Here is a 12,083-nt window from a genome sequence, read left to right on the forward strand (position 1 = left end):
CCTCATACACTGGAGATATTTTATACCTGGGACGCGGCCCGAGAGAACTCATAACCATCGGGTTCATCTCCTCCGCTCAGACGTACGCTGCTTAACCCGAAGCACTGGACTTAATCTCTGTGTGTGATGGCTCCTCAAGAAGAGGGCAAAGCAGGATAGGATGCCTTTCATCACCAGGGTTAATTAAGCATAATATTCTTGCCAATACCCCCGTCTACAGAACCATAATACATGCACGTTCTACTGTCATCGTGACAGACCAATGGTTTCTGTTAATGACTTGGAAGAAAAACCACCTCCTAGAGAAACTACACAATCTCTTAACTTCCAAGTGATATTTTTAACAATTTCTACAGGAGACTGGATACATACCATTTTTTCTTGCACCAATAGCAGAAATTATTACTGGAACTGAACAATGGTTTAGTGCTTTTTTTATCATTGGGATGTAACTGTCCTTTAGTTCTTGAAATGAAGTCTTGTCATTGACAGAGTATTTAATCACGATGATATCAGCTCCTCCAATGAGATTGCGAGAGGTGTACCAGTCGCTGTCAAATATATCCTAAACAGAAAAAACACTGATCAAAAATCTCCTGTCCATAAAGGAAAAGGTAAACTATTCAACAGTCTTAAAGCAAAACCTTACAGAAGGATTTTTAACTGATAAATTAATCTCTTATTTGAAGACATGAAACAAAGAGCAGAATTCATGCTTTGTCATTTCCTTGTTTGGAGAACAAGTTGTTCATTATAATAAACAACAAATCTCTTTTATGAATTGAGGAATTCTTCAGGAAGAAGAAAAATAGGGTTTATTTAAGAATATACTTTGCAGGAAGAAACTTTACTGGTTTAATTAACTTTCCAATGTGTTCATTAAGGAAATAGAAGCCGCTTCAGTGGTACAGGATTCCAGCATTTCATACAAAACCATTATTTATCATATTATTTTAGGGAAAGGGTTACACAGAACTATGTTATGTGCCTAAGAACATTTAAATACAAGTTTCATCAGCTGAGTGTCATTTTTATCTGCTTCACAAGAGCTTCCACGTAGCTTCAACCAGTGTTAATGTCTCCAGGATAAGGCTTATAATCATATAACTAACTTTCTTTTTTTGACTTCACATTCAATTTGACATTGTTCTGTGTTACGAGTGTAAGACTTACACTTTAAAATTATTTCATATCCTGTTAATTTACAACTGTGTTGTATCCACATGTAATATACAGTTATTACTTGTGTATTTGTCATGAGAACTATAATTTCATCATTTCTACTTTACCTACAGGCAGCTCATAAATACCACGGAAAACCACTGTTTGCACACATACTCAATTGAAAATTCTTGACAGAATTTTGGAACCCAAAAACCTAAAATACCATGATGTGTTGGAACAGAGACTTTATTGCAGCTTTTCAATACTTGAAAAGGCCTTATAAGGCGTTCTCAGCAGCAGAAATGTCACAAAAGTCAGGCTGAGAGAGTTGGGGGGGTTCAGCCTGGAGAAGAGAAGGCTCCGGGGGAACCCTGAGAGTGGCCTCCCAGGGCTTAAAGGGGGGACAGGAGGGGGGGGGGGACTCTGGGTCAGGGGGTGATGGGGATGGGACGAGGGGTAGTGGTTTTAAACTGGGAGAGGGCAGATTTAGGTGAGCTCTGAGGCAGAAATTGTTCCCTGTTTGGGGGGTGAGGCGCTGGCCCCGGGTGCCCAGAGCAGCTGTGGCTGCCCCCTCCCTGGAAGGGTTCAAGGCCAGGTTGGACGGGGCTGGGAGCCCCCTGGGCTGGGGGAAGGGGGCCCTGCCCGGGGCAGGGGGTGGAATTAGATGATATTTAAGGTCCCTTCCAACACAAACCTTTCTGTGATTTTGTAACAGTCCTGTACAAATGCACAGCAGAGCTAGAAGAACTTGGGATCTTGAGAAAAAAAAATGGAAATTAACAATGATGAAATAAAGAAGATGTGAAAGAGAGGAGTAAGTGAGCATGGAAGAAGTGACAAAAGGGACACAAATTTGGGGTTGGAAATGGTCACTATGATTTTGAAGGCCACAGAATAAGATTATTACAGATGGGAACCAGAGAAATATATAAAAGTTTGTTAATATTAACAAGCGGCTTGCATTGCCAATATAATTATTTTTGATCACTTCAGAGGAGTCATTCCTTCAAATCTGTGGTGAGGTAGCTGCAATGCTACAAGGATTGCATGAACTTGACAGAAGTGTATTAGTCAGCAAATATTTGCCTAGACTGTCTTTGCACGTCATACCCAGTTTAGGTCTTGCCTTTACAAATAAATAAATCGGGAAATAAACTTAAAGTATAATAGGCATTCCCATTAATTTATTTAATATATGTCCTTGTTCTGTAATAAGAAAACCACAGACAATAAGAAATTATCAAGAATAGCTAGTCTATGATTCACCATGTTGACAAGAGTTTTAAGAGGACTGGTCCTGGTATTTCTTTTTTTCAGTCAATTCAGTCAGAGACTATTATAATCCCAAACTGAGGAAAATCTCCTCCAGCATTTAACCAAATCATTTAGGCTGTGTTAAGAATATAAAGTAAACACATAAACACATATTTAGCACCTCTAGTAGTAGAACTATCAGCTCCAGTGCTTTGAGACAGCCGGCTAGATGGGCATTTGCAGAACCTGATCACATGGTCAGGCAAAAATTGAGAATTGTCAAGAGACAGCTTTGATATGTTTTAGCTGATGAAGATCTCAAGAGGATTTTTAGTAAGGTTGTATGCATTTAACGCAACAAAGATTTAAGGGAAAAATGCAACACAACCCAAAATTTAATAGAGAATATTTAGTCGTTCTGTGCCGTCAGACAGAAAGCACGCCTGTTGCTTTGTAATTTCCTCCTAGCTCCTGGTTTTCAAGCTCAGCCCAGGCTGGCACATGCCCACCTCTGTGAGCTTGGTGATAACCAGCAGTTTCACCAGCGAGCTCTAGAGCACAGGCGCACAAATACAGAAGAGCTTAACCGCAACGTTAAGCATTAATAATAAAAAATGTTTGTGGAAGCTTCTTAGAGAACGTAATAGGTATTTTTTTAACAGGTAGTGGTATGTTTGTATACGATTTGTAGCTCCCTCCATTTTACAATGGAGCTAAACATGCGGTGCATTATGACACCATTTCATGCTGCCAAACGGAAATATTTTGGAAAGATTTCCAAGTTTTTGGTCCATATGAACACACCTATTCCCAAGGAGACAACCAGCTCTGACTCTCACGTTCAGCTTCAGTACAAGCCTAGTCCTGATCAACAGCAGAGGACAGGGCTTCTGGGTACCAAAGCTGTGGCTCCATCCTGGCACCAGCCCCACCAGAGGACAGGACACCAGGTATCTGATACCACCCAGACACGCACTCTGCTGTGGTCCCAGCCCTCATCCTGGCTCTCCAGGGAGAGCACCATCCAGTAAAATGCCAGCCTGGAAGACCCTCCATGCCCTAACCTCAACCAGGGGCAGCTCTAATGCTCTTCTTGTTGATGGGAATCTCAACGGAGTTTGACTGGCGCTGGTCTGCGCGTGCCTGCTCACGCACACCACGCAAGAGTGACTCAAGAGGTCAATATCGTACAGCAAAGCCACATCAAGGTTTTGTGATTTTTATTTTTCTAATGAGAATAATGCTAATCAGAAAAATAGCTGCATTTAGAAAAACAAAACAATAACAAAAAGAAAATATGGCCATTACCTCGTGTGATTCCCCTACCCTTTTTGTACTTAGCCCAGCTTAGTACATTTCCATCTCTGGAGGTGTGGGGAAAACCAGTAAAATCCTTACTGAAAACAGCCTCACAGGTGTGCAAATGTGCTCCTTTGTTTAACTGTTAGGGAAAATAAATCCTACGGAAACGTGGTGAGGGCTGTTACAGCTTCCCAGGTGTGTGTGGCTGCACGTTGCAGCGGGCTTGTGGAGGTCTGTGCTTTCCGTCACAGCCCTGTGCCGCCACTGTGCGTCCCTGTTAATCCTATCAAGAAGGATTTTACCAAAGTTTATGAAGTTTTGGTGGGGATGGACCCCGCTTTCCCAGGGCAAGGGCCAGCCCTGCGTACGTCGAGAAGTGAAAAATGCAGAATATGCCAACCCAACGTCTCAAGACACCCAATTTCTGTTACTGCGTGATGTCTCCCAGTGCCCTCACTTACTTGATTTAACAGCCCCAAAAGCCCATTATTGTAGATGGATGTCATGTTTAAAAACACAGAGGAGAAAGACAAGTTTCCAGAGGTCTTGTTGCAATTATTTTCACATTGCATCAAGCGTAACATAGACTGCTGGGATTGCTGCTCTGTGCTGGGAAAATCCTCCAAAAACATCCCCAACAACAAAGGGTTATTTGCCCGAGGCATCACCGAGACAGAGCATCTGGAGCCCCCTTGATTATCACTTTTAGGGAAGCTTTCATGCAGAAATGACAGAGGGAATTTCTTTAGACGATGAACAACAGTTCAGATCCAGGAATAATGTTAATTCCAGGCTCCCTCTATGAAATTTATGTAGCAGCTACTTCTCACTGCTCTTCCTGCTCTTGTCATTTCCCAAGAGAGCCATTGACAAAAGGGAAAAGTAACTGCATAGCTAAGGTTATTATAATATGACCTTAGTAATTATAATTATACTCCTGCCACTATTCCTCTGAGGACTTATTAGAAAAAAGCTTCATTCTTTCCTTGCATGTCTCCATTGTACACGCCTCATAATATATTCTTCCCATTAGTAAATCATACTTCTCAAGCATTAACGTTGAAAATAAAGCCTCCAGAGGCAATGAAGACCCGATTTTCCTACAAAATCACATGACCTCTCGAGAGGACAATACTTGCTTTGTTAAAAATAATTTATGAATGCCTTTATGGAACGGCAGTGAAATCCACTGTGCCCTTGTAATGCCCACACTCTTTCTAAAAGCTGCTTGCAAATGTCCCCATGTCCATCCAGCCCAGCCCTTGATCTGGGGCAGCACATGCTCTCTGGGGGGGACGAGGGAGCCTGGACACCCCTGAGGACCATTCCTCTGGGATTTCCCGGGGATACAAGAGGGCTGCACTGGGAATATTAGAAAACTCATCCCTCTATAAGTTCCCCCTACAAACCCACTCTCCATTAACAGAGCCTTCTTTCCAGCAACGCTTTCCGCATGACATATCAGACCCTTCCCTGGTTTTTCAAGGTTTCTCTGCATTTTCTCATCAGCCAGGTCCACAGCAGAACAAATTTTGCAGGTGTACTCTCCATAAGTTACTAGACCCCTGAACTTACTCAGCTAAGTAACACGAAGCATAGAAGGAAGTATTTTCTTCAGAAATCAATGAAATTTATTCCACAACCCTGGAATGCCAATTTGTTTTTCACTCGAGGCTTTCCAAAACAGCTTTAACTGGTTGAGTTGACCCAGAAACAAAATTAATGAAGGATAGCATTGTCCTGTGATGTCCTCTCATAAAGTAATTTAATAATATTTGTAAAAAGCAAAAATAAAGAACACAGTAGGGAAAAACATTTACTAGGATATGATCATTTGTTGTAAGCTGCCAACTCCAGACAATCAAGCTTAAAAATGAAAAGGGATAACATACTAAAGAATGAAAAGTTGAAAGCTGTGGTTTTGTACTGGATTACTAAAAGTAATAAATAAAATTTAAAAGTGAATCAGATTCCTTTACCTTTAGACATGTTAAGGGCTGGCCAGCCTAGACAGTGCAAGAAGCACAAGGAAACCCAAGTAACTACACCATGGATAATACCATGGAGATAAGGAAGCTCGCAGAGTTCAAGGAACTAGTACTGCTGGTGCAAAAAAAAAAAAAAAAATCTAAAAGAGACAGAAAAACAAGAAAACACTCATGGAAAGAGATTGTTGAAAGGTAGAATTTGAAAAAAATAATTCACAGAACAGCTTTTTAAAATCACAGTTAATATATTTGAGCACTGTAGAGTCCCATCGAGGTCTGCAGCTCTGTGCCAGCCTCTGAGCAGGCACAAACCCAGCACAGCATCCCTCCCTCCGCGAGAGCCTCACCCAGCACCAGGCACTCTCCAAAACCCCGCTGCTCTGCTGTCTCCTTTTAGAATCACAGACTCACAGACTGGTTTGGGGTTGGAGGGACCTCAAAGCCCCCCCAGTGCCACCCCCTGCCCCAGGCAGGGCCCCCTTCCCCCAGCCCAGGGGGCTCCCAGCCCCGTCCAACCTGGCCTTGAACCCTTCCAGGGAGGGGGCACCCACAGCTGCTCTGGGCACCCGGGGCCAGCGCCTCACCCCCCGCACAGGGAACAATTTCTGCCTTAGAGCTCACCTAAATCTGCCCTCTGGCAGTTTAAAACCGTCCCCCCACTCGTCCCATTCCCACCCCCTGACCCAGAGTCCCCCCCCCCCCCCCCTCCTGCCCCCCCTTTAAGCCCTGGGAGGCCACTCTCAGGGTCCCCCCGGAGCCTTCTCTTCTCCAGGCTGAACCCCCCCAACTCTCTCAGCCTGTCTTTTGTGACATTTTTGCTGCTGCGAATGTGATGATGCCAGTGATTCTGTAGAAACTGGGCAGGGAGAACAAAAAATTTCCAGAGATGGTTCCTCCGGGGAGTGTGTGTGTGTGTGTGTGTGTAAAAAACAACAACAAAACAAAGACAAAAACAACAAATAAAACCACAAAATAAGGTGGCTCACAGAGGCAAAAATCTCAAAAGGACAGCAAGACCCCCAGCCCAGGATCAAAACATTCTCATATCCTCAGAATCCTGATCCACATAAGGGAGGAAAGATCAAGAGAGGTGACGTGGGTAGGGGACACTCAGAGTGAAGTTTTCATTCTGCCATTTATTTTCCAGCATCATAATTAAATGAATCACAATATGAACTCTAGCTCTTATGCTATGCTTCATTCTAAAGTTGAGGAAGATTCACCTGCCATCAGATATTACAAACTTTGCCTGCACTTTTTCTTCAGTTTTTACTTGTACATATGCAGAAGCGTAACAAAATTCAGTGTAAAGTGCCCAAAGACGCAAACTACATGCAAGCCAATAGAACGGCAACTCAGTCCCAAAAACTGTCAAATTTGAAACAGAGTGCTAAGTAAAGCCACCTTTTTTTAAAGCAAATCTTAAAATTCCTCTTGCAAATTACTCCTTCTAAGATACTAACTCCCATGCTGAGTTTTACCCCCCAAAAATTAGACATCATAATTCAACATGCTTTACAAGAGCACAACTCAAGCATGCATTAGCAACTGATCAGCTATTAAAATCACAATATTCAGCATCGATGTTAGCACACATATACATTTTCCCTAGCTCTTTATATCTCTCCTCGTCTTGGGTCTGCATTTTTTATGAAAATGTTTTCCAGCCATGTGAATCACAAGGATGTCAGGCCACTCACGTGTCTGTCCCCTGCGTGTGGGAGATACTGGGATCCAGCTTTGCCAACGCAGCGCTGGACACGGCGGGCCGTAGTGACATACCCAGTGACTGACACACGGAGGTCACCGCTGTGAACAGTGACATTTTGCCCCCAGATTTTGAAAAGTATGCCCCATGACCTTCTCTACAACCCCGAGTCACCTGCATGAATGAAAACATCCTTCCCACGCCAGCACTTCCATCCTGCACCCTGCAACTGCCACGGGAAAGAGCTTCTCACAGCATGCTGCCGCTGTTCTGCACGTTGGCAAACATGAATTTATCCCTGTAATTGTCCAAGCAAGCAATACCAAAGAATGTAGTACCTGGACAGGTGGCTAAAATATTTACAGAGCCGCTGTGTGAAAACAGCAGTCCCACGGCAGGTTGGAAACACGGTTCCCCCGCGCCTGTCTGTAGCATTTGATGGGCATTGCTTTGGGTGATCACGCAGAAGCCTTGCTTGCCTTCCCTGCAGTTTGGCATCTGCCTTCAGTCACCCTCAGCTTATAAAACACCGTGCTCTCACGGCACCGCTGCTGCCACTTCACCGACCACGTGCCCGCCGGGACAATGCCACCACGGCAGCGCTGACCCCACGGTCCACACCTTTCGTGCTTCTCCAGCCCATCACTGCATAAGGACTTCGGCAGCTGCTGGAAAACCTTGCTGCAGCACTGCCAGAGAGGCATGCAACACGTCGTAAAATGCCCATAATGCCACCAGGAAGAGTCCAACCAAAGTCACTCGGAGCCGTTGGCTCCTCCTGCAGACTCCAGAAGTTGAGCAGGTGTCCTGGGCTGACAAAGACACCGCAGCAGCAGAACGAAACACGAGCAAACTCACCCTGTACCACCATCTATCTCACGAGAGGGTCCCCCCCCCCAAGCACAAGGGAGCTCTGCTTGGTAAACTTGCATCCACGCTGCTTTTCCAGGCTGGTAGCTGTAGAGGACAAAGAGCTCAAGGGCACCCTTGAGCTTGGAGACTCACAGCTATCAGCATGCTCAGTTGCCAAGATTATGTCAAAGACTGACTTGCCTTAATAATAAGGATTCAATCTAGGAGAGATACAGATCTCAGGTAAAATGTAAATCCACCTTCATGTTATGCTCAGACAAGGTAGAAATAATGCAGGGCCCAGCACACCACCACCTCTGCGTTTCAGTAACATGCCAGAAGAATCATTCCCATGAGGAATGTGACCTAAGGCAATGTCAGTCAGCATTTTGGACTGTGCTGTACCATTTCCCCAGGCTACCAGAGGAAAAGACCACCACGAAGTAGCAAACCTCAAGCATCTGGACTGTGGAAACCAATCCTGTTCTGCCTAACCCCAGCAAGGACACAGCTTTGCTCAGAACAAATAACCTCCTGCAGAGTCCAGTGCAGCTATCTGAGATGCCTTCTGCTAAGGAAAAAACGCCAATTGTTCCTCACCATTCCCAGTAAGAAACCTCCTGCCTCCTTTAGCTGAGAAAGGAGGAAAGCAAGAGGGCTCAGAAACATAATGCTGTGGGCAGTAACGAGCTAGCTTTTCAAGGGTAAAAGTAATAAGGTCCCCGGAACTGAAGAACCTTGTCTGGTTTAAGAGCAAATACAAATAAAACAGCATAAAAACACATGAACCTCGTCTCCACCCTAGGTCCTTTCCTCTGCCCTTCCCCAGCTATCCCTGCCTGCCTTCCCTTACCAATCTCCAATCCCCTGAAACTCCCTTTGAAGTCCGACAGCCTTAATTTATATTCAGAGGTTTCACTCATTGCTGCGCTCCAATGACTCCAGCAAGCTGCACGTGCAGGTCACATGCAGCTTCAAAGATTAAGAACAGGGTCCCCCCCATCCATCTGAACCCGTGTCTGTACGTGCAGCTGACAGAAAAGGGTCAGAAACAGAGAACAGACTGATAGCTAAACTAGACCACTCCGTTTTAAGATTACAAACATCTGATCGTGTATTTCTGGAACTGTTTGGATTCCTGCAGATTCCAAAACAAGTTTCCCTTACAGGACTGCAAAAATCAATATAAGGGTAGAATTATGGAGCTGAAACTGATTATTGTTTTAATTTCTAAAAGCTGATAAGCTTTATTTTTTTAAAAGGCTACTAAATAGTCATTAAATATGTTTTAATTTAGATTATCAGTATCAATTCTTACATAATCATTGATCTGCTCATAGTCATAACTAAGTTATCTCACTTAGTGACAAAAGTGCTGGCAACCTGGAGCAGTGCCCAAATCCTCTTTATTTACCTTTAAATAAAGGAAGTAATACTAAACCGTGATTATTCATTATAACTGAAGTGAAATGACCCCATATACTGTATTTTGAGATACCAAGCCTTATAATCTGTCATTTTTCAAAGCTGAAAAACTGGCTGCCTTTTAATTTTTACAGAAAAATCTATACATTTTGTTTTATTGTTGACAAGTATTTGGAGACAACGTTTGTGAGGCAGTGTGACAAAAAAAAAAAAAAAAAAAAAAAAAAAAAAGAGGGTTCTCTTTACCTGTGGACTATCTTCAATAAAGTTTTCACTCAACGGCACAGTTTAAAATATCACCTTCCTACAGAGGAGATGGGCACTTGCTCTTTAATGAGAAACTTTCTGTAGCACCTTCAAGACTTCACAGCATTTTCCTGGTTACAATTTATATGGTTTCCCTATTTACAATAATTAATATATGAATAAAATCTCACAGTAATGCAAATAATTTAAAGTGGGGGTGCATTTTAATCTGGTTAAAACTGCTTAGACTGTTAAAAGGGGTTAAAAATATTGAGACCAGTATCTTACCCAGCCAGGACAGTCGCGCACCACCAGTCTGACATTTCCAAACACGCAGGCTTGATACTCTGTGAAAACTGGGATTCCAACGTGACTGGCAGACAAGCTGCTGTCGATCTGGGAAACGAGAGCACTTCTCCCGAGGTAGCTCCGGATCAGGCTCAACTGCTGATTGTCTTCAGAAAACCCATCTCTCTCATTCCCAAAGGCTACAATATTAAGCAACCTAAAATAGAAATAATAAAGACAAAGCCGTGTTCGAAAAGATGAAGTGCAGGGATAAGAGAAGAAGAAAAAAAAAAAATTAAAAATCCCCGCAAATCAAAACTAACACCTTAATCCTTCAGAATCCTCCTCCCTCCCTAGATTTCAACACCCACCCCCCACGACCAACAGCAAAACACATACATGTTCTCAAATCCGACGGCAGGATGGGAGCAAAGCGGAAAAGCGACCTGGGAACGCCGCTTGCATGCCGAGTCCCCGGCTGGCTCGGCGCCCCGCTTGCTGTCGCCCGCGCTCCGCCTCGCCGGGGCTCCTGCCGCGTTCCGGCCGGCCCGGGCCCCGCGGCCCCGCGGCCCCGGGGCACCGACCGCGGCCGGGGCTGCCGCAGCGCGGGGGGCTGGGAGCGGCCACAGGGACAGCGGCGGTAAAGGCGGCAGCAGCGGCGGCGGCGGGGGCGGTAAAAGCGGGAGCAGCGGCAGCAGCGGCAGCAGCGGGAGCAGTAAAATCAGCAGCAGTGGCAGCAGTGGCAGCAGCAAAGTCAGCGGCAGTGGTACCAGTGGCAGCAGTAAAATCAGTAGAAGCAACAGCAGTGGCACCAGTGGCAGCAGCGGGAGCGGTAAAAGCGGCAGCAGCGGGAGCGGTAGAAGCAGTAGAAGCAATAGCAGTGGCAGCAGTAGAAGCAGTGGCAGCGGCAGCAGTAAAATCAGTAGAAGCAACAGCAGCGGCAGCAGTAAAGTCAGCAGCAGTGGCAGCAGCGGCAGCAGCGGGAGCGGTAAAAGCGGGAGCAGCGGGAGCGGTAAAAGCGGCAGCAGCGGCAGCAGTAGAAGCAGTAGCAGTGGCAGCAGTGGCAGCAGTAAAATCAGTGGAAGCAATAGCAGTGGCAGCAGTAAAGTCAGTGGAAGCAATAGCAGTGGCAGCAGTAAAGTCAGCAGCAGTGGCAGCAGTAAAATCAGTGGCAGTGGCACCAGTGGCAGCAGTAAAATCAGTAGAAGCAACAGCAGCGGCAGCAGTAAAGTCAGCAGCAGTGGCAGCAGCGGGAGCGGTAAAAGCGGCAGTAGCGGCAGCAGTAGAAGCAGTAGAAGCAATAGCAGTGGCAGCAGTAAAATCAGTGGCAGCGGCAGCAGTAAAATCAGTGGCAGTGGCAGCAGTGGCAGCAGTAAAATCAGTAGAAGCAATAGCAGTGGCAGCAGTGGTAGCAGCGGGAGCGGTAAAAGCGGCAGCAGCGGGAGCAGCGGCAGCAGTAAAGTCAGCAGCAGTGGCACCAGTGGCAGCAGCGGGAGCGGTAGAAGCAGTAGAAGCAATAGCAGTGGCAGCAGTAGAGTCAGTAGCAGTGGCAGCAGTAAAATCAGCAGCAGCGGTGGCAGCAGCCCGGGCGCTGATGTCCCTGCGCTCCTCGGCGGCTGCGGGTGAACTGGGGGCGCTCGGCCGCTCGGTCACGGCCATCGCATCCTGACGTCAGGAGGCAGGAGCCCCGCACCCGCCGTGGGCAGAGCGAGATGATGCTCCCGCGGAGCCCCCCACGCCGCCCGTGGGGGGGGGGGGGGGGGGTCGGCGATGGGGGCCGTGACGGCGGGGCACGACTCTGCTGCAGAAAAGGGGCGAAGCATCACGATGCCAGGTCGCTGGCGCAGCTCATCCAG

The 12,083-nt window shown here is 46.0% G+C and overlaps 2 protein-coding genes across 3 annotated transcripts in view; one reads left to right on the plus strand and one right to left on the minus strand.

Moving 5' to 3' along the window:
• The window catches only part of RHOBTB3 (Rho related BTB domain containing 3), a 28,606-nt gene extending 17,834 nt beyond the window's left edge, over window positions 1–10,772 (minus strand). Inside the window, exons 1-3 of one of the 2 annotated variants that reach the window (XM_042787972.1) lie at window positions 10,627–10,770; window positions 10,228–10,444; window positions 373–565 (exon numbers count right to left, since the gene is read on the minus strand). In XM_042787972.1, coding sequence (XP_042643906.1) covers window positions 373–565; window positions 10,228–10,444; window positions 10,627–10,628 — 412 coding nt within the window. In that variant the 5' untranslated portion in view covers window positions 10,629–10,770. Of the gene's footprint in view, window positions 1–372; window positions 566–10,227; window positions 10,445–10,626 lie in introns of both variants that reach the window. The other variant, XM_042787971.1, reaches the window with a different exon arrangement.
• On the plus strand, window positions 10,627–11,853 carry LOC116965298 (protein rtoA-like). The gene is made up of 2 exons (XM_042787984.1): window positions 10,627–11,342; window positions 11,400–11,853. The coding sequence occupies exons 1-2, from the start codon at window positions 10,627–10,629 to the stop codon at window positions 11,851–11,853; spliced, it is 1,170 nt and encodes a 389-aa protein (XP_042643918.1).
• The last annotated feature ends 230 nt before the right edge of the window (window positions 11,854–12,083 follow it).

The sequence above is a fragment of the Tyto alba genome, unplaced genomic scaffold (assembly GCF_018691265.1).
Source record: "Tyto alba isolate M040663 unplaced genomic scaffold, T.alba_DEE_v4.0 Super-Scaffold_13, whole genome shotgun sequence".
Taxonomy (NCBI): Eukaryota; Metazoa; Chordata; class Aves; order Strigiformes; family Tytonidae; genus Tyto; species Tyto alba.

Excerpts from the sequence above, each read along its gene's own strand:
- LOC116965298 (XM_042787984.1), top strand. The coding sequence starts at position 10,627 with ATGTTCTCAAATCCGACGGCAGGATGGGAGCAAAGCGGAAAAGCGACC. Across the intron at positions 11,343-11,399 it reads GGCAGCAGTAAAGTCAGTGG|CAGTGGCACCAGTGGCAGCA; the intron begins AAGCAATAGCAG and ends TAAAATCAGTGG.